At 33.9% G+C, this 23,118-nt stretch overlaps 1 protein-coding gene and 1 long non-coding RNA gene across 4 annotated transcripts; one reads left to right on the top strand and one right to left on the bottom strand.

The window, feature by feature from the left end:
- Window positions 1–397: 397 nt before the first annotated feature.
- On the top strand, window positions 398–22,804 carry LOC145969648 (uncharacterized). Of its 3 annotated transcripts, none has more exons than XM_083095753.1 (11): window positions 403–875; window positions 11,121–11,465; window positions 11,837–12,229; window positions 12,867–14,722; window positions 15,079–15,328; window positions 15,435–16,160; window positions 16,506–16,982; window positions 17,765–18,211; window positions 18,460–19,074; window positions 20,205–20,654; window positions 20,742–22,804. In XM_083095753.1, the coding sequence occupies exons 1-11, from the start codon at window positions 873–875 to the stop codon at window positions 21,696–21,698; spliced, it is 6,519 nt and encodes a 2,172-aa protein (XP_082951879.1). In that variant the 5' UTR covers window positions 403–872; the 3' UTR covers window positions 21,699–22,804. The 3 variants fall into 3 exon arrangements, with proteins under 3 accessions (XP_082951878.1, XP_082951879.1, XP_082951880.1); XM_083095754.1 differs by having other exon boundaries at window positions 404–875; window positions 11,837–11,977; window positions 12,071–12,229; window positions 20,205–22,804; XM_083095752.1 differs by having other exon boundaries at window positions 398–875; window positions 20,205–22,804.
- LOC145970967 (uncharacterized) lies at window positions 8,327–9,269 on the bottom strand. The gene is made up of 2 exons (XR_014438703.1): window positions 9,037–9,269; window positions 8,327–8,869 (listed from the first exon to the last, which is right to left on the bottom strand). It is a non-coding gene; the product is annotated as an uncharacterized LOC145970967 (long non-coding RNA).
- Window positions 22,805–23,118: the final 314 nt, after the last annotated feature.

The raw sequence follows: 23,118 nt of genomic DNA, 5'->3' as shown, positions 1-23,118 counted from the left end.
CAGTTTGATCGATCAATCTAATATATTGCAGTGTCAGTAGTCATCATATGTTTGATGCAAAAAACATGCCTCAAGTTTCAAACACGACACACTGCAATCGGATCACCACGCAAAAAGAAATCAGAACATACATGATAAATGTCGCGGAACGCAATTATGCGCATGTATGTGTGAAAAATTATTGTTTCTAATAAAAAAGGCAATGATTTTCTTAATACTTTTATATAAAACAAAGTGTTTTATTTATTAGAATTTTATATCTTGAAGAAGAATTAATCAATAAAATCAAAATAGCTTTAATAAATTGAACATGAATTCTTTCTAATCCAATTCTGATATAAAACAAAGATGATAATTATCTGAGGTGATTGAAACTTATCTCTTTTAGATACCTAATGTGCAACGATACCATGGGGCCAACCGAAAGAGAGGCTTTCTCCTGGATCACGGTTCGCCGGTGGTACCCACGAGTTCTCCGTCTGGAGGGGATATCTATATAGCCTGTCCATTCTGGGACAGCCCGTTCAAACTGCTCGTGTTCCTAAGACCGCACGTGTACTATCGCATCAACGAAAAAAACACGCGCAAGTTGACGTTTTCGCTCCAAGCACGCGGAGAACAAACGGAGACGAATACGAAGTGACGAGAGAGAATCGGCTCCGATTAAGTTCGATAAGATCGGAATATGGTACGGGGAACATGTGCCAGTGGTGCGATGTGAGCGAGTGCAACGGACGCGATCAGTAAACAAAGAGGAAATCGTCTCGAGCTTGTATTGTTGAGAGGGAGAAGAAAAGGCGCGAGAGGAACGGGGAGTAGGTCGAGGGTGGTGCTGCGGTGACCCAGTGCGGAAGTACAGCACACCCTGCACGATGGTGAGTTCGTGGGTATTGTTGGGGTTGCGGTAGACCGCGCGCGTGAAAGCCTGCGTTCAAAATCTTCGAGTCCTACATTCACGCGAATCGCAACTATTAGCATAGATAATTTATATGCTTGATCCTAATCGCGCACGCATGCGCGATAGAAGGGAATAGTGGACGTAAAATATTTTTGAAAATATTACATTGGTATGCGTGCATTGATAGATCACATTTTACTTTAATGAATAAATTTTGTGTGAATATGTTAATAGATAATAATTCGATAGCATTATATTTAAGAGAAATGTCGATTTCAAAGAATTTCATGAAACAGTTTTCCTAAAATATAAAACTGAGTAAAACATGTTTATATTTTTTTGATTTTTTGATGTTAATTATTATTGTTTATCTCTCGCAGTGAAATAAAAATCGATATCAATGAAAAAAAGAACAAAAAAGATAGGATTGTTAGTTCTGTATAAATTTGAATGGTTCGCATTCCATCATAATTATCCCTTAATAAAATATGTATATTATAGAATAGAAAATAACATTTCTTATTGATGCCCTAATCTATCTAAAATAATAAAACGTGCAACTGTAAGAATCTAATATTATTACTATCCATTACAATGAATATATCTATTATACATTTATTTTATACAAGATGCATATGATTTATTTGATGATATTTATATACTTTGCATAAATTTCAATATTTAAAAAAGTGAAAAAAAAATAATATAAATAACTTCTTTTTATAAACTTATATAATTGTGCATAAGTTTATTTAAAAATTATTTCATCACTTTTACTTAAAAAGAAGTTTATGCCATTTTTAAAGGAAATATTTTAGAGAAAAGAATAATAAATAAAAATATAAAATTAAATTATTTATATAAATGATAGAATAATATAAAATGTTTCATATATTTTTCTGGATTTTTTCCAGACTCATGAATCGTATGATTTCAATTTTCCACATTTTCTAAAATAACAATGTGTAATTTATCTGTAATGTTTATGAATCCATGTAGAATCTCTTTCGAGATATTATACGTAAGTAATTAGAAATATTCAGCATATTCGGTGATTGCAATTCTTTATCTCGATGGCGAGATAATTGTAAAATAGACCAGTGTGTCGATGCATCTCCCGCGTTACTACGCTTTCTAATTTGCGTTCTGTATGCTGATACTAAAATTTCACAGTACATAATTTACGACTATTAAACAACTTAAGAAATACTTCATCAAGTATTTAACAGTGCACGATAATGTTCGAGACCTGAAAAGATTTCTCTATATGCGTATCTAATAAATTATTTCTTTACAGATGATATTAATAAAACGCTCCACTTTGTTCAAAATTTATGCATATAAAGATATAAGCACTGTTCCGCTTAATCAACTATAATAAGAGTACGTAGTACGCGTGTGTAATTTATGATTCTTTTTTCCGTAGTAATCATGATTGCAGCCTATATTCACGCTTTCACGCTTAAACGCAGAATTTATTATTTAAAGAGAATGGGAGAATACCGCGCAAAATGAAACAAGCAATCATGTACAATATGGCACAAAAATTACTTGAAAGACATAAAATTTTAATTAGCGCTTCAAAGCGAACGGTGATCCAATATAAAAGCGTTAAGGATCACCAAACATTATACGAAAAATGGAAAGAGAAAGTAGTGCGACTTCTTACATGAAATATGATTTTGCACGTATCGATAACGATCGACGCTTTTCCTTGGAAAAGCACGTTTCACGAGTATCAGGACCTCGCTCCAGCTCTTGCAAAGATAGTTAGGATAGATTGTATAACTTCGATTAACTATCGTCTATATAAAAGTGAAAAGTTTCAACGCATAAAGAGAAAAAAAGGGAGAGAGAGAGAAAAAGAAAAAAGAGAGAGAAAGGGAGAAAAAAAGAGAAAATTTCCAAGAGAAGTTCATAATTTAATTTATAAAGATTATTATATAGATAAAGATTATTATAGAATTCTAAATGTTCGATATATAATAACTTTTGTAATATTCTCGTATTAAAAATATATATTCTAATAGAAGATAATTATTTCTTCAAGTCTTCATAGCTTTATATTGAAAAAAAATACGCTTGATAAACGTGTTCGTGATTACTTTTTGTGCGAATAATCAATAAGAATATCTAATTACCGAGCATTAAGAAAAAAATGAAAATGTTCGCACATATATTCTTTCATCATCGAAAGAAAAAAAGATGAGAAGAAAGAACAGCCGGAGACGCGATCGAGAGGATCGAGAGAGGAGGACGGTCGCCGACCTCCTGAATTGCGACATAAGGAGCGAAGAGCTGTTCACATACTGACCCGCATTTCGTGCCACTCGGCGAACTGAGCCCACGACTTTTGCCTATTATTCGATTTTCCACTGTGAAGATGACTACACGGTTTCTTTCTCCCGACAGGAGTTTTGATATCCATATAGGGTATCCAAATAAAATTCTAAATTTGTGATCAATCTTCCCGATCGCATGATTTAAAACTCGAACTGTAAATTCGCGATTCATCGTGCAATATGAGATTTGCTCAATTAAGACCGATAATAGTATCTGTATTTGATTGTATAGAGACATTCTCTAGAAGATTCTCTTTGCATCTAATAATTAAATAATAATCACAAAATTTATTATTTGATTTGTATTTTTAAATTAGCATGGAATTTATTTTACCTATATTTATGTGCGGTTAATTCAAATGGCTTTGCCTATTTAAATTAGACTTATATTTTGTATCAAATTCATTATGCGTGCACGACACCGTTTAATTTCCCAATTGCGTATGGATGTTTAATTAATAATGATACGAATGCATATATCGGTTGTTAATTAATTAAACAGATTTGATTTTGAGATTTCATTGTCATATTAAATGTTTTAAAGCGAATATATCTATATAGAATGAGTTTTAGCCTAACAGTTTTAGAAATTGTGATTATTATAAATTGTGACTATTTTTTAATTCGCTAAATATAATATAATATAATAAATATGAATATATTTATTATATATAAATATATAAAATAAATATATTTAATGTATTCTGCAGATAAATATTTTTTACATCGTTCCGAGAAATTTTATTTCATACTTTAAGTCGTGTCAGAGTAATAATTAATTTAATTATAATTCTAAGAGATGTTTTAATAATGCTAAGGTTTTCTAAGCAGTTAATGATACATTTAAAAAAATGCTCTAAGAAGAGGAAATACTTTCGCAACTTTCAAAATATTTTTGCAACTTTACAAGCTTTACTTAGATATTACTAATGTCTAAGTAAAACTTGTAAAGTTGCAAAAGTATTTTGAAAGTTTCACAAAACGAGTATGATTTGGATAGAGAGAAAAGATCCTCCTACGCTGAAAGGTCAGCCGTAGGCGGAAGTCTTTGCTGACAAAAGTCTAAATTAAGTGGCACGTAACTGGGCGAAGAAAAGGAATCCCCGCCTCTGGTTTGTTAATACTTCCATCGCGTGCCGCTCTCGCGAGCTAAATGAAACTAGGAAAAATTTGCGATCTCTACTACTCTAATTGCATTTTGCCGCGATCAAGTTGCACGTCACGCTACGACACCCAGCGAGCAAGTCTCGTTTGGTCTCACAAAAAAAAGGAAAATCCTTTCCAGAAGAGTATTCATTGAGAAAAAAAATTTAATTTAATTCTTTATGTAATACATAATTTTATCAAATTATATATGAAAAAATATTTTTATTACCGAGATATATTGTATATATAAGAAATGTTGACTCTATTTTTACAATAAATTAAATTTATAATTAATTATTTAAATTATAATCATATGCAAATGATTATATTTAATTTATTGTAAAAATAGTCAACATGCATATATCAAACATGCAATCAGCATGCATATATAGAAGTGAAATTTTTCAAATGTACGTTTTCTAGACAATCTACGTATTGTCTCAAATCTTCTGCAAACAAACATTGCAAAGATACAGAGAAAACTCATTTGCCGAAGCTAAAGTTGTTACGTCATAATACTTCCCGATGGCTTCTTTCATATGCTACATCAATCATCATCAGATTGTAAAAGCTCACCGCGGCGTGCGAACGATACTCACGCAATCGCGATTCACGTGCGATTAATTCCGCAATCGTCCTCCATGCGAATCTCACGATCGCATCCTGCTCAACGACCTCGCGATGTCATTATTTGAGCGCGATACGAAGATCTTGAGAAGAACGACGCAATTTCTTCCAACTAATTAAAAATCGGATTAATTCAGAATTTCAGCTTTGTTAAATAAAGAGATCATTAAAAAAAAATGCAGAATATTACTAAACAATCAAGTAAAAGATCTTTGTCTTCTTTTAAACTGACAAATCTCACAATGTACGACGTTGTTCTTCCGTGGGCGTAACTCGTATTCCCTTCATTTCCGGCAGGGTACTATTTTCTTTTTACGGTAGGAAGTCACACCGAGTGAGCGATCTTCCGCGATAGTCAGACAACAACCGTTGCGAATGAGTCTCGGTGCAACGCGCTCGAGTGGGAGCCAAAAAAGTTTGAAGGCGAAAGTAAAGGTGGAGTATACCGCAAAAGAAAGTCGGTGACAATAAGTGGCACGCCGACGAGGCATTAACCATTCGATCGGATCGAGTATGTGAAACCTGTCGATGATTCCCTGATGATAGGAGCTAGTCAAGAAGATCAATTGCTACTTGAAAAATACATTCTATTTATATTTATTCTCGTTAAATAAAACGATAAATCTATGTTCTTAGAGATATAAATGCGAAACTATTCTGTAAAATTTGTGATTGTAATTGTTCAACCGTAGAGAAAATGAGTCCATACATACCCGGATGTCCAGGTATCGGTTTTCCCAAAGAAGACAATCGCCTTTGCATATTGCATCTGAGTCTTCATCAGATAAACTCGCTGTAGCTGATTACATGCAGAAAGAACAATAGGCTGTAGAAATTATAATAAGATTGAACAATGTCACGATTTGAGATGTATGTTTTTAGAGAAGGAGAAAGAAGTACCGTGTCCATAATAAATATAATTTTCTTAAATAGTTTAATAAGTTTGTATAAAATTTTTTTAATTCTTTCTACATAAAAATTTAATTTTTCATCCACGCTTTAATAAGTGCTCGCGATAAATTGTTTAATATAAAAGAAATGAGAAAATACTACAAATTAAATTTCACTACAAAATTTTTTTTTTTTTTTAAATTGATTTATAAAAATTAATTTATTAAACTGTGCTATATATTTTTATTTTTAGGAATTATTTTAAATATCTCAAAGTTAAAAATTATATTGATTTTCTTTACATAGTAATTAAACATAGAGCCTAATGCGCTCATACATTATTTCCACAATGAGATACATATATTTTACGGTAAGTCACGATTGTGAGATACAATCGCGGAATACAATGCTATTTCTGAGTTCGCGTGTGAAGATTATCTAGAAGAAACACTCGATCGAAACTTATCGTTCGCTAGTATATTTCTTTTAGGCACCCTCTCGAAACCTAAGAAACGAAAGTTTGCGAGCAAGTAGAGAATAGTGTAAACGTATAAGTAGAGCGTGAAATTCCGAAGGCCGCGAATATGGCATTTTTACGGTACATTCAATCCGATTACGCACACACGTTCAAATTACTATATGTCGCTGTCGAGGCTTCCAGAGAGAGGGGACTTAGGTAATACTTAAACAAAAACACATCCGGATGTGAATGAAAAGATTATCCAGCCTTTGTAATCCTTTTTTCACAAATATCATTTACGCTAATAAGATTCGATTATTTTTTATTATAATTACTTTCAGTACAAAATTAAAAAATGATGCTCTTTATTTTCGATCGCCTTTTCAAGGAAATTACTGAGATTCATTAAAGTATATATTTTTTTAGTTTTTTAATTGATATATTAAATTTCCCAAGTGACTATATCAACGAACTTCTCGTATCAATCGATTATTTAATTCCTCGATGCAACATTAATTACTTTATATCAGGCAATATATTATTTTATATGAGGCAATCTTTTTATGTTACATATTTAAAAGAATTTTTTTAAATAAACATTTAAAAATGCGACAAAGAGTGAAGACTCTCATGATGTAGTAATGTAATTTGACTTATCGCGAAGCTCTCTCTCATTGTGTTAAAAGCAACGATTATGTTGGTCCAAAGTGACGATACCGAGACCGCACCTTTTTCCGAAGATACGGCTAGCTTCTCCTTACGCCTTGAGAGAAAGGTGTTCGACCTCCTTTTTAACGCCGTCCCCAGATCCGGCATGCAACAAACACGAACGACTGATAATTGCACACATTACCGGCGGAATTGGCTGGGCGATGTTAGCGAGCGAAGTTCAAACGAGACCGGGGAATATCGCCTTATACTTTACGCGCTCCTCCGTCGAGAGAAAGTCATTTCTTTCGACGATCACACGGCGATCAGATCGTTTCAGTCGCACCCGGGGCTGGGAGCGCGTGGGATATTGACTAGGATTGAAAATGGAATTGCGATATGATGCTACTATCACGACATACTTTCAACCGTATATATTTGGAAAAATGCCTTTCAAGAAATTTCCACTTTTTCCAGATATGTATTTTTCAATCAACAATTTTACAGTCGAATAAATATCAAGTAATCAAGAATATATTCGTGATCTCCCTCTCTCTCTCTTTCAATATTAAAAATAAAATATTGTACTAATGAAATTTGAAGGATGTACTTACCTATGATGCCAGCAAGCATCGATCGATAAACTTCAATAATTGTACTCGATATATTTATATTGATAATTTGCATACGCACACATTATTAGGGTATATTTAGAACTATATTTTTTTTTTTGAAAGCAAATTTTTCGTTGCTCTCCCGTTCGAAAAATGCAATCGAACTATATATTTCTCTGTCGGAATTTCGTTGCTACGCGCAGTATGCGCGAAACGGACGTTCCTGGAACGGGATCGATTTCTTTTCTTTCTGACGAGGAACCCTGTCTACGCGAAGAGCATCATTATTTTACACTCGATGGATTCGTTTCTAAAACGACCGGTTGGAATGCGCCTGAAGAATCGCGAAGAAAGCAGAAAAATCGCGCGCTGTATCCGACACGCAACTTCCGTAATGAAAATTGCATTGCGCCTCGTATGCATCACGGCTCGTAATCAAAATCATGTTAGTGGCACGCAGAGCTGACGCTCGAAAATTGCCATGATTCAAACGTTTTGCAAATTCTTCAAATCGCTTCACTTTGCGGATGATATCATCGTTTTCGATGACATCATTACATAAACATTAATTGCACCGATAATATCAAAATGAGATAGTATCGATTAAATGCTCTAGCTACTCGAAACATTTTTTCGAGATTGTCGATGATTGTATGTCATATTCAAATATGTATTAAAGTAAAATCGATACACATATAGATGCATCAAATATAGGTTTCATTTATTGGATGGTTCCACATAGCATATATAACATTACTGAATTATTGCACAATTATTTCTAGGTACGTCTTTCTGTTAAACATATTTTTTTTAATTTAAAATGCGATTTGCAAATAATTTCTTCGATTATACGATAGCAAGTATACGTATTCACTCTTTATACTACTTCTATAATACCTTAAAATACTTTTAAATCATGTTTACGTAATAAAGAACATTTTAATCTTAATGTAGATAAATTAATATGTTATGAGTTTAATTGAGTTTAATTTTGATTTAATTGATAAATTTGTTCGTTTTTTCTTTTATGCGTTTTGCTTTCTACATAACTGCTCGTGTAATTCATCAATTTTTGTAAAAGCTTCGCTTCGTAACTTTATGATCTCGTAAGATCCGGTAAATAGTCTTCAAACCACTTATTAGAAATCGTACGCCATTTGATACGATTCACAGTTCGTTAGCTTGGTCACACTCCAGAAGTTTCACGATTCGCAGGCAATAACGTTCAATAACGATATCAACTCTGAATATTGATAATTGCAAAGATAACAATAACAATAATATCCGATAGAAATATTAATAGAATAATTCAGCTATTATTATCATTAATCGTATATTGATTATACCATAAAAGTTCAAGTGATATAAAAGAAAAAGCTGTTCGAATTTTTTTTCTACATATCTACTTACATGTCGTGACACTCTCATTGATATGCTTGAGGATATAAGTTCAAGATATCGGACCATATGTACATTTTCCGCGTCCGTAACTAGAAGGCCGACTACATTCACTGAAGTATCATGTCACCACTGCCTGCAGACATTTCCTGAAAAATATATTATATATAATATTAGAAACTAGATTGAAAATATATAGTTATAATGTTATACTGTTATATTCTAATTAATATTATAATGTTATATTTTAATTTTAAGATTCACATATGATTGAAGTAAATTAATCTCTATCAGCTTTTCCAATAGAAATCTTCGAATTTATTTATTTTATTTTATTTATTATTTATTTTTTTTGTGAATGTTAATAAAAAAACTTGAATTATCTATATCTAATAAATTACATGAAATTACTAACAACTTTCCTTAATATATCGACATTTACAAATCGCGTGATTATAAATATGGGTGACAATCTTAGTGAAAGTTGTCTTTATAATTCAAGAGAGACATGCCAGTGTGTTTAATGATTCATGTGCTCACAGCACTATTATTTTAATTGCGCACAATTTAATTCCATATTATTAATTTGCACAAATCGATTAAAAACCGGACATCGTGATGAAGCTATCATAAGTATATTATGGGATACGCTCGTCAATTTATTTCTTTGCCTAATATGATATTTCTGACAAAAATATAATAATAAAAAAAACATTAATGTAACGGTAGCAAAGTCGCGTGCGGTGAATCAAATAGAAGTGAAACGGAAAATTGTATCGAAAACAGATATCGGGACAATTGTAAACCGTTGCATATTGTTTCAATGTAACAATACGTGTCACTTGCATCTCCATTGAAGATGAATGATCGTACATGGGACATGTCAATCGCGAATTGTATCGAAGACGTCTCGAGATGTGAAATTTTCTTACATATATTCTAGAGAAATAAAAATATTTTATCAATTTCTTATAAACAAATATGTATAGATATATAAGAGTAATATTTAATTTTTCTTTATTGTTATTTAAATATATACTAATATTTCAAACAGTATTTTAAATTACGCATTATCTATTATCATATATAAAATATTTATATAATATATATTACATAAATATTTTATATTTATTTTAATTAAATTTATATAATTTTCTAATTAAAAAAGATGTAATCTCGATAATATTTAATTTTTTCCAACATAATTTAATTTGTATCAATTTTATAATCCAACTTTATGTGTGACATTAAAAGAAAAAATTAAATAATTAATTAAATTTATTTGTACTTACATTAAAATGAAATGAAAACAAATTACTCAATAATGATATCTACTGTTACATTACTGGACATAATGATATTTCGATATTCTTATCTTATCATTGAAGATCCATTCACAAAAAAAAACGGATGATTTTTCGCAATGAGGAAATAATTTATTCAAAGATTTTTAAACGTCATAAGTTTACGAAATCTTTGATGAGTGTGGACAATAATTTCGGAAGTAATAGCATTGCTTTTTCATATCATGAAACCGCAGATTCCATTAAAAACTATAAAATCGAATCGTCATTTCATTGGTTTATAATAAATACTTCGCTTAGATTGCGGTTAGTTTCTTATTATTACTGTACAAGGCGCTACCACATTTTGTCTATTTTTCTTTAATGTATTAGTATCCTATTCTTTGATGCATAAAATAATACAATACTCATTCCGAAAGGATTCCTCTATTATCGTTCAAGCAGAACATCTAAAACATCTATTCAGCATCATAAAAATTTTTTGGTTTTTAAGAGTCCATTTTAAACGCTCGAATATTCTAATATAATTTGCGACAGAATTTAATTTATAATTGTACATGCAATATACAATTTAGCTTGCATTTCAAAATTACATTTATATCACTCATAACACGAGTGGTTTATTTTTAAAATATAAATTACATTACACACAAACAAAATGATGTCGATGTTGACCTAGATCCATGAAAAGTCAATCAAAGCAATTTTACGCTATCAATACGTATAGTGTATGTGCCGACGGAATTAATTGCTTAACGTTCACGATCAATTAATCGATAACGTTGATTTTAGATTATGCGGAGGTGTTTCGTATCGACCGCGGTGTTCATCGTCCTAACATTGTTAGGCGAATTCGATGGAAGTGCGGCCGAGCGATGGTCACGACAAGTCTCCAATAGCGAATGGATCCCCCTGGCTAATCCGAGGGCCGCTCAACTGTCACAGAGCAATGCAGGAAGCAGCCTTTTATCAGCTGGCAGCACACATCTACCAAATCCGATTCAATCACTCGCGTTACCGCCTGCTCTTCAGCAGCAATACCAGGAACAATTGATTCAGCTGCAAAAGACACAGGAGAACATTCAAAAGCTTCTATTGCTGCAACAGCAGCTCAGAGCTCAGCAGCAACTTCTTCAGGTAAAATATCTTACATTAGTTTCGATTATATTAACAATCATTATAAGAAATATTGATATTATTTATAATTAGTTTCTTTTTTCATGCAAATTGCTCATTTAGTCTATTTTTCTCTTCTAATGTATAAGAAAGAGTTTGAGTTATATTTATATAATAAAAGATGTATTTAGCAAAAGCTTTTTATATGAGAAGTAATTAAAAGATAATAAAGCTAATAATAAAGGAACCTAATAATAAACGCTATTAAGCGCTTTTTTAGAACTGTGGATTATTTAATAAATTTAATAATGGCTTAAAAATTTGTATAAAGGATATCAGTCGGTTTTCCTTTGCTTAATTTTTTTAAATTGATTTTATTTTCATTTATACAGTCCCAGACGTTTTTACCCGACGCCAAAGACGAAAAACAAGCGCTACCACCGAGTTCCTTAGGCAATTTGCAAACAGCACCCGAGTCTGTATCGCCAGAAGTTTTAGTCCCGCCACATTCATCCTCGGAAGCTATTCTACCGGTATATTCCGCTCAAAGTTTCCTTCCTCGAAAACCGGGGCAAGTCCATCAGAATCTGAACGATAATCAGGAACTATCGAACTTGTCTGCTCAGGAGCAAATTATATTGCAACACAATGATGACACGCAAGAAGAACTTCATACTTACGTGACGAAACAAGGAAGTCAAAGACCCGATGGAAAACGTCTGAAAGAACGGCCGAGTTCAGAATTGTCGCAATCTCCTTTGATCGAAAACGATGAGGAAGAGGAGGTTTGTAGAAAGATGAATTAAAGTGAATTAAATCAACAACGATTCGCTCTCTTTCCAAACGTGATTTAATTTCATTTCCAATTTCTATTTCTGCAATATTATCGTCGGATCAAAGATATGATATCAGAATTAGAGCATAGATGGAATATACAATATGTACATATTAACGGAATAAAACAGAACTAAATAAAGAGATAAATTAATCTGATTTTTAATTTAGACAAAAGTTGAATCTAGAATAGTAATTAATTTTAACAAATTCTGGAATTTAATAAAGAAAAAAATAAGTAGATAAAATCTTGACTTCGATTTAAATTGTATGTATTATTATTCACACGCACCTATAATTGATATAATTTTAATATAATCATTGTGCAACGAAGTAAATATAACGTAATAAAAATTCATTTTAATTAAGATGTTTACGAGATATTAATATGTAATAATACATAATAATATTAATTAATAAATTATACAAAAAAACTAAACTTGTAATTCTTTAAATTCAATATTAATTATTCAATATTAATTATATCATTATATTATTTCAATATTAAATTCAATATTAATTATAATTTTATAATCTAAATCAAAGATTAAACATGTGCATTTTGACAGCAATTGTGATATTTCATAGGTCCAACTGGTGTACGTTCCGGCGGAAACTTTGGCGCAAACAGGCCAACTAAAAAGGGGCCGCGGGAGAAAGCAATATCCCGTTCGCCAACATTATCATCAACGAGAGAACCAAAGAAACGTTGAACAAACTTCGCTCTCTCCCAATCAAGAAATCTACGCGCGGCAGGTGTTGCAGCAGATTCAGAAAGAACAGGAAGAGAAGGCGCAATTCCTAAAGGAAGAACGCGTAAAAGAATTCACCAGATTAAACGAGGAGCAGAAAGCACTCGAGCGAAAGATGCGATTGCAACAGGAGGCTCTTCAGAGGGAACAAGAATTATTGCAGCAAAAGGAAGCTGAGAAAAAACGGAAGGAGCTGGAAAAACTGGAAGAAATAGCGAGGCAACGAGAATTGGAACGAATCCGCGAAGCAAGAGAAAAGCAGAGACAGGAGGAACTCGAACGACGACGACTTGCTGAACTTCGCGCTAAAGAAGAGAAACGTCGTGAGGAAGAAACCAGAGAGCGCGAAGAGAGACAAAAGCAACTGGAACAGCAGAAAATCTTGGAAGGCACCGGTTTTCAACAAAACCCTCAAGCTCTATTCCGAGAACAAGTGCATCGCCAGCATCTCACGGACAACACCAGGCTCAAGAAGATTCGTGGCAGACAACGTCAACGAGTCAATCAGTACCAGGAACAATCGAACTACCGCGAAGTCACGACTACCCCGTCGCCTAATCAACCTCCTCTCTCTGTTTACATGGGCAATCTCAGCTCTAGGCTAGATTCCGTTAAAGTCACCGATGTCCTAAAGATCTTGAAAGATGCGAAAACCATCGCCGTTTTGGACAACGTCGGCCCCGGTGCCCCGCAGGTCTTCGTGGGTCCGTCAAACCTGGATCCTCCTTTCGGTTACGCCAAATTCGATCTTCCTTATCTGTCGTCGATTGATCATAACAGAGTAGAACGCAAGGTCGACAAACTACCTTTCTTTGTGGCTCCATTGAGCTTTGATCCGCCACCGGGTTATGCCAAAATCCCGTTCCCTGCGCCGCATATCGGTTCCGTTGTCGTTAACACGCTATCAGAAACATCCCCGGAACCGAATGTACAAGTAGATGAACAGAATTCTAGTCCGACGTCGTTGATCGAACCGAATTCTTATAACAATGCCGATCAAAGCGAATCCATCGCGAATCCATCCACTACCGCGTCTTACGAATCTTCAACCGCTCAAAACTTTTCTCCAGAATCCAGCAATGCAAAATACGAATCGCCGTCAGGTTCCAGATTTAGATTCAGACAGTATTACGATAATAAGCCGACCTCCGTAGTCAGCACATCGTATTACGATGAACAATCGATCACGAAGACGAAGCCGAAGCAGTCTTATTACGAACAAGAATCCAAATCGATTACTCAATCTCCCAAATTCGACACGACAGATAGCTATAGACAAGAGATACCTTATTCTAACACGCCAAATTTCCAGGACGAGACGGTAGGCCCACATGATCCTTCTACGAAGAAACAAGACTTAACAACTCATCAATTGGCGCTCCTCAATCAGGAACTTGCTCAGCAAATAGAGACGCAAAAATATAACGCTGCCGAACAATATCGTTCCCAGGCTAATAATCTAGGTGAATCGTACGACACCAATGACGTCAGAGTACCAGTTGGACCAACGCAATACAACTTACCAGCGGAATTACCGCCAATTTCTCCACATCTGCCAGGATTAGTGAACTCGTTGTTGGATAAGCAAGAGGAGAATCTTTCTGTTGCTTCGACGCCGCCACCAACGACGACTACATCAACAACGACAACAACTGCTCGTGTAAGCTCCACGACCTACAGACCTCGAGGAAGGTAAGCGTATATTCAGATGTGTGTGTATATGATATCAAATATGTCATTAATTTTATTATAATTTGTAACTTTTGCATAATAATTTTTTTAAATTTATTTCGTATAAAATATTTCTTCTCCTTTACTTAAATTATTCAAGTTTTATTATACCTTATACTTGAGATGATGCATATCATAATATATTGGAGATAAAATTTTCTCATATAAAAATTCCACGTAAAACTCTTTTTTATACTATGTAAATATAAGTAAAACATCTAAAGTGTCTGTACAGCAGCAATAATAATTTCTCGGTTTTATCATGAATTTCAACATGACATTAATATGGAAATATATTACATCACAAATATTTGCAGGGGTAGAATCGTACCCACGAGGTCCAAAACGACTCAAACACCTAGTAATAAAACCGATAGAACACGAAGACCATACAACAGATCTAAATCCAGATTTTCGACTACTACGGAGGATTATCGTGAGACTTCTTATGAGCCTACGAAGGGGAAAATACCGGAGACCACGCAGAAATATAACGCGATAGAACATAGGAGACCAACATCCAGACCGCAAAAATACAGAAATCGAGATAAAGCGAATTCTCAATTGGTATTGATTAATCTTTCATTTCTCTCTTTTATATTTGAAATTTTAGAAATGAGAAATTTAAAGAATATCCGTTAATATCTAAACGTTATCTTTTCGATTTATTCAGATTCAAACTCATCAAGCGCTCAACTACGAGAACTATCCAACGCAAAGTGATTCGCAAAACAATGCGTCTCCCGACGCGTATTCGCCGGGTGAATCTGCCTCTAATCACCAGCAAAAGGAAACCTCTTCGTCGGGAGTGAACGATTATACCCATGAGAATTATCCTTCAACCACTCCCACGCAGACTGAGAATTATCAGCCATTGCGTGAGATACAGCACGCCGCGCCTTTAATGTCCGAAGATTACTCAAAGAGTCAAAATTATCCGCAAAATCATCCTCAAGATGCGCGCTATCATCAGGATGCCACTTACGATCAGAACAACGCCTTCGAGCAACCGAAACTCGAACAAGCCCCGGTAAACGGTTTCAATTATCAAGTTGCAAACGAGAATTCACCAGATCAGACGAATATTCCCCAGAGACACAAAGAGTACTCGCGTTATCAGGAAAATGCCAACTACAATCTGGCCATCACGGAAAATCCGCGAGTCAGACCCGGCGAGGAACATCGATATTCTCCGATTTACGAGGTCAACGTAGCGCAAACTCAGCCGGATTATAACATCGGTGGACAGAATTCGTTCCGCAATATTGATGACGGCAAGATAGAGGACGGCGCGATAGAGGCTGATCCAAATGCATCACCGATTTTTGTTCCGCTCCAGCAGAGCAAGCAAGAAGACTACGAGCTGCAGATTCCCTCTACAGAGGCATCAATTATTGAAGTACATATGCTAAATTGATATTATCAATATTGAACGTTTTGCGCGCGAATGTTTTAATTAAATGCATTTCTTAAAAGCATTATTATATGTAAAAAATAAAATTTCATTGAAATTTTATAAGATGCAATAAATAATAATTAATTATTAAAATCTTACATTTAATAAAATTTTCAAAATTATCATTGACACAAAAAATAAAACATTACATAAAAATAATATTACTATATTTTATGTGCATTACTAAATAAAATAACATGCACAAATGTTTTTTTTTCTATATAATATTTATAAAATAATATTGTTTCATGTAATATTTAAATATCATTTTAAATGTTTTCACTTCAGATCACTACAACCAGCACAACCACTCCAGCACCTGTAATAATACGTCAGCGAGTTCGAGGTCGACTGAGTGGCCGCACTCATCAGGATTCCACGATTCAAACGCGACCTCGAGGGTCTCAGGATGAGTATGTTCGTTTTAGTGTCGTGAATCACGATTCTCGCAGCTCGAGTCACAGGAATCGCGATGGATCGAGGACGAAGACACGCACGCGTCCGCAGAATCATGGATCGCAAGTGCAAACCGAGAATAACGAATATATAAAGATACACGCCGGTCAGCAGCAGAAGTTGATCGCTACTACTACACCGTCGACAACGACAACCACCACCACCACCACCACCACAACTGCCCGCCCTGAGGAGGAAGACATCGATTACGGATTTATAAGGCCGCCGAGTTTCCGTCCTGTGCAATCGGTGCATCCGGTGGATACTAGATTCCAAGCACCCGTTACATATAGACCCGCTTTATCTGAAGTACGTTTCGCAAGACATATAGAGAAAAAAACAGTTTTGAAAATAATTAACAATTAATTTTAATGTCTAATCATTTTCAATTAAATCTCGAAGAACTGTCATATTTCAATCAAAACCTGTCCTAATCATACAGAATATTTGCTTTGCTCATCAACAGTATAATTTTTGACTGAAAAACAATAGCTTTTTACAAAAAAATTACATAATAATATTATGACAAACTATCTCACGTGTTTCAGAAATTATTTTTTTATCTTTATGATATAAATCATAATTTCGTAATTTTAAATGAATAAGAACTCGTTTTTGTAATACACACATTTCAATTAGCCGTCGTAAAATTCTCACTTTAAAGGCGGATGTAGTTAATTTTTTTCAGATTTCTATTATAATTTATAATAATGCATGATGTATGCATACACTCAATTAACAAAACACTTTCTTATGATTTTATCTATCATATTTTATTAAAATTTTATTGCATCTGTTAATTATCTGTTTATTTTTTTATTAAAAAGCATATAAAGTTTTTTCTTTTTTTTTCTTTTTTAATATTTCTTTTTTAATATTATGTTTCTTTTTTATTTTGAAATGAAACTGTTGTGTAGATAACTCATCAATCTTTTTTTTAATCATCTAAAATTTTTCAATGTTTTCAATATTACATAAAAGTCACTCATCACTAAGCATATTATGAGACTTTTGTGTGAGAGAAAAACACTCCATCAATTTTCCCTTGATCATACTATATCACACAGGAAGCATTAATAAATGCATTGCAGATACAACACATAATATCCAACGATGAGGCAGCGGTGGAATCGAGCCCGACTCACATTGTGAAGAATCGTCCGAAATATAATCAGATCCCGACTCGCCATCCGACCACGAAAATATTTACGACAACAACAGAAACTGTACCTGTTGCAACGGTGTTGCCGGATAACACTGTATATACGGTGAGACCAAAAACGAAACCGGACGAAGTGAAGCAGACGAGAATACGAGGGAGAATCCGCCGACCGGGAAAGAAACGCACGATGACGAGCACGGAGTCCGGTCTCGAGGCAAACAATGAACTGCCGCTGGACGAGAATTATCCTCGAATAACACCACAACAATTACCGATGACAAGACAACAGCCTCTCTACGATGACAATTTCGACATGTCGCAATTCGTGCCGAATCAAAATCGACAGACACAGTTTTACGAGGAAAATAGCGAAAATGTAAGTAAATTCTTTAATCGTAGCTCACTTAAAAAAAAGAAATATCATTAATTGCATTCCGAAAAAATGTATTAAATTTTTCTTTCATTCAAAATTTATGATGTCAAAATTTGCTACACTGTTGCAATATTAATATTTAAAATTTTAAATGATTATTTTAAACTTATTCTTCAACATTTTTCTTCTAAAAAATGTGATTTACTTCTTCCTGGACTGTTCAAATGTAATGCACGCGTGTATGTTTCCAGTATCCTCCTCAAGAATTTATTTTAAACTTCGGCAATCTGCCGGAGCAGGTGTCACAACGGGAGGAATATGATCAGACCCAACTGGCCAGTATTCCATCAAGCAAATATAGTCATTCAGATCGTGTGAGCGGGCAGTCTAGCGGTGACATTTATGGCTCCGAGAGTCAATGGTCCACGAAGCTATCGAAGACGTCGTTTCAGCCGAGCTTCACTTCGAATCGCATGACCGATGAATCAAAGAAGGAACGGGGCAGGATTCGCGATAATCAAGAGAACAGAAACGCGCCTGAAATTATTACGGCCGGGCCGGAAGTGCCGTCGGGGGTAACGGTAGTCGTTTCCTCCGACTACCAAAAATCGTCGAACGAGGCCGGTGGCACAGACGCAATGATGGATGATGCTCTTTTCGGAATGAAGACGAATGTGGAGGATCACATAGAGAAATTGAATGCCACAACGGCTGTAACGACGCTCGTACTTCAGGATCAAACCCGAAGCGATAAGGAAACGTCATTCGAAACACGAGATTGGATGAGAGATAAGGAAGATAATTCTATGGAACAAGCAGGTGATGACACAAAGAAAAAAATCACCGACCCTCTTACCGGTAGAAAGGTAAAATATTGTATCTGAACATACTAATTTTTTATGCACTTTATCACTAATAAAATAATATACTTTTATGTGACAAATACATTCTCAATCTACCTATAAGTTTAAAATAATTATATTTTCTCCGGTTTTATATACTCTCTAAAAGTGAATCAGTGTATTATCACTGAAAAACAGTAAATAGTCACTGATTACAGCAGTTATAAGTACAGCACTGTAAATCAGTGATATTTTATTGAAAGAATCAGTTAATAATTTTGACTGTTTCAATCAGTAATATTTCTCAATATCAGTAATATTTCTTTCGTTATTGTCAGTAATATTAAACAACAATTCTCTATCTATTTCATATAAAATTAAAAATTTTATTTATATTTACTAAATATTTATTATATTAAAAATTTTATTTTATTTATATATTACATGCATATTGAACTTATTATTTTAAATAGATAACGAATAATTTTCATTAAGTCGCCAGACATTTATTTGTCCGATTTATAAAGATCGATTTAATATCTGAAGCCTCTCTATTGAGATTGTATCAGAAATTAAATCGAAATAATACTTCTAATTTTAAATGTCGCTCTTTGCAAACTTTATATAATTCTTATGACTAAAATTAAATACGAGAGAGATAGCGATCGTAGCGGTAAACGAACGAACTAGCGATTACTGGTTTTATAGTGAAATTTACTGGTTTTACAGTGAATTTTATTTTAACTGACCATAATCAGTGAGATATAAGATAAAATAACAAAAAAATAAGCGTTTTCACAGAAGATCAGTAAAATACTCACTGATTCTCAGTGAAATCTTATTTTACTGTTTAAATTAGTGATATTTTCACTGATTCACTTTTAGAGAGTACATTATATAATAATTTAATATAAATAAAAAACCTAGATTATAAAAATATTTTATATATTTTTATATCTATAATATTTTATATTTTATATAGATGTAAAAAAATTTTAATCTTCGATCAGTGATTGTTTCGATTCTCAGATCAAAATTTAAATTTTGGAATTTATTGTAATATAATTAAAATCACACATTATAGTCTTCTACATGATATTCGTATATAAGAAATAATAAAAAATAAGCTGAAAATATGTACATTCATCTTTCAGACTCGAAGAAGAAGAGTCCGCGTGAGGGTACGACCCGTGAGTAAAGATGATTTTGTCACTGCCGAATCCCAACACTTTAACTCCGCAGTAAACAACCTGATTCAAGATCAATACAAGTATAACCCGATCCGTGAATCGAAGTTCACCACCGTCCAACCGATAACTGTCATTACAACCACCACAAATGCTGCAGAGACGACGCAGAAATCTCTTCTGCAAGACTTCTTGGAAGAGATGCTGAAAAATGACGAGGTGTCCGAGGTTCCGACGCGCATTACATCAATCACATCAACCACGGAAATACCAGATTGGGCGATATTGACGCCGACGACGACGACAATACCGTACGTCGCTTCCGATGATGGCGAAGTAACGACTTTGAAGGAAAATTATACACAGACTAGTGCAATACTAACATCTAATATTGACGAAGAACATGTTACGACAAATGTAAGTATGACAAATAAAAGTTTAACCGAATGGAAAAACGATACTAAAGAAACGACATCGTTTGAACAAACTGTTCATTTGTCACAGGAAGAAACTGAAATGCAAAAAGAAGCAGAATCGAAATATTGGGATAAAGATTTTCAAGAAGACACAAGCGAGCAAAATAATTTAGAGAATGTCGAAATATTCAGTGAAAAATATAATCTGGCATCGAATTATCCTGATAAATCAGAAACTTCAAAGGAAGTCGAGGATACCATAGCGGAACTGACTAATTTTTCAACTACGAAAAAAGACATACAGAAATTGAGTGCCATCAATAAGGGGAAGGAACATATAATGACGCTAAAAAAGCACGAAGAAAATATTGAAGAAAATGACGCATACCCGAAGAATCACAGAATTAAATGGACCGAAGTGAGATATCCGTCCCTCGATAAATCGCAATCTACATTAAAGCTGCAGTTTACAACGCCTATTCCCGGTGTTGTCACACGAAACGAGGGTAATTCGAGCGTAAAAACGCTGTCCGATTATGTAAAGGCCATCTTCGACAGCATGAAGAGCGCTGAGAATCAACAGGAGGTAGAAGAAATCGCGAAAGTAGTCGAAACTAAAAATGAGACTCCTAAAAAAGGAGATCAAATAATCAGTACAACTGATTCTTCGCGAGATATTTTTACGCATGTCAATATTGCAGAGAATGCTACTAATTTCGAAGAAGCACAAAGTATTACAGAGACGACGACGAAAGAAAATACTACAATCTTTGAAACAACCACATTGATCCCAGACATGATCACGGACACGGTGGTATCTGAAGAAACCATAATAACAGAGCCTTTCACGACTACATCGACCACAAAACCAATGACATCGATGGAAGCTACAGGCACGGTGATTAGAGCGAATTCTACCCAAACGATGTTAGGCAAGGTCCTTAGAACCTCGACTACCACAAAGGTATCTCACATGACAGAGATTTGCTATAGAGGTCGATGCGTGATGACGAAGCCCAAGATGGATGACGTTATGGAAAGATGAGAAAAATTCGACATAATGCGATGTCAGAAACGCCAATTCGATCAATCATGAAGTCATCATTAGCACTTTCCTGCTCGGTTATTAAAGCAGATAATAATGTGCATAAAGATAATTTTTAGAAACGGTAATCTGTCTCTTTTAAGTGCCTATTCGTTGTTGAAAAATGCAACAAGATAAATTAAATAATATTTAAAAGAATTTAATATTTCAATATCAATACACATACACACGTTTAGAAATATATATGCTTATTCTTACATAAATATAAGATTTATAAAAAAATTTTTAAATCTCATGTAAAAAAGCAAAAAATTATACAACAAAAATTTAACCGAACAGAAAAGTGTTAATTAATGTATTTTTCATATTATTTTTTTTTAATGTATTGATCGATATACATATATTGTGCTTATGAATCGGATTTTCAAAAATTATATTCATCAGTTCGCGAAATTATAATTTTGTTTTCACATCCTTTTACATTTTACATTTTCTCTCATGCAATATAGAAAATTATTATAATTTAATATAAAATTATTCCATTATTTTATAATTACACATTGAAATTGATAAATGAATATATTATCATCACAATACATTAATATTTTATTTAAAATGTCAGCCGTCAAATAAGATTCATCGCGATAAACAAAACATATGAATTGATTGTACAACTAAATTACCTTGTATGAAAACATGTAGAGAATGATCAATGTTCTTCAGCTTCATTTAAGAGAAGATATTTTATCGCTGGGAGATAAAACATCGTTCAAGATGTCGCGACAAATTATGTGTGTCGGGGTTAAAGGCGAAATACCAACGTGATATCAGCCGTGAAAAGGGACTTCCCCTTCTGGAAAGCAAATTCCGCGTCGCTGGCGGCAAATCGATCGTCCGTCGCGACGTGTACTTATAGAAAGGACGCCGAGTGTCCTTCCAGCGAGATCGAAGCGCGAAAGCTCGACTTGGATGAGTATATCGTATCGCTTTAAAAAAAATATAGAGAGTTAAGCCTATTTAATTTAATTACACATATACCGTCGTGTAATATACGTGTAAGTTAAGCGTGTAAGTATTTTAATAAAGATGTGAAAATGCAACTCTTACATACTACTCTTTTTCTCATTTTTCTCGCAGCGAAAAGTGTTTTAGTCCTTTTGAGACTGGACCCTCTTTTATTTATTCGAAAGAAGAATATTTGCGAAGCTTTTGTAAATCGTTTCCAAATGAATAAAAATATCTCAAAATTTTTTCGAGCGAGTGTAAAAATAGAAACTAGTTTTCTCAGATCTGCGCGCTATCGCGTATTCTAGTAACTTTTCCCTCACGTCCAAGTTAACTTTATCCCTCACGTCGACTAAAACCCACCCTTACGCCATCGATCGGCAAAGTACAACCCCACTCGTGCAGATGGTGCCAC

Source organism: Camponotus vicinus, unplaced genomic scaffold (assembly GCF_025532165.1).
Source record: "Camponotus vicinus isolate PSW18456_S1 unplaced genomic scaffold, iyCamVici1.0 SCAF_4, whole genome shotgun sequence".
Classification (NCBI taxonomy): Eukaryota; Metazoa; Arthropoda; class Insecta; order Hymenoptera; family Formicidae; genus Camponotus; species Camponotus vicinus.
This window is presented reverse-complemented; position numbering and strand designations above follow the sequence as displayed.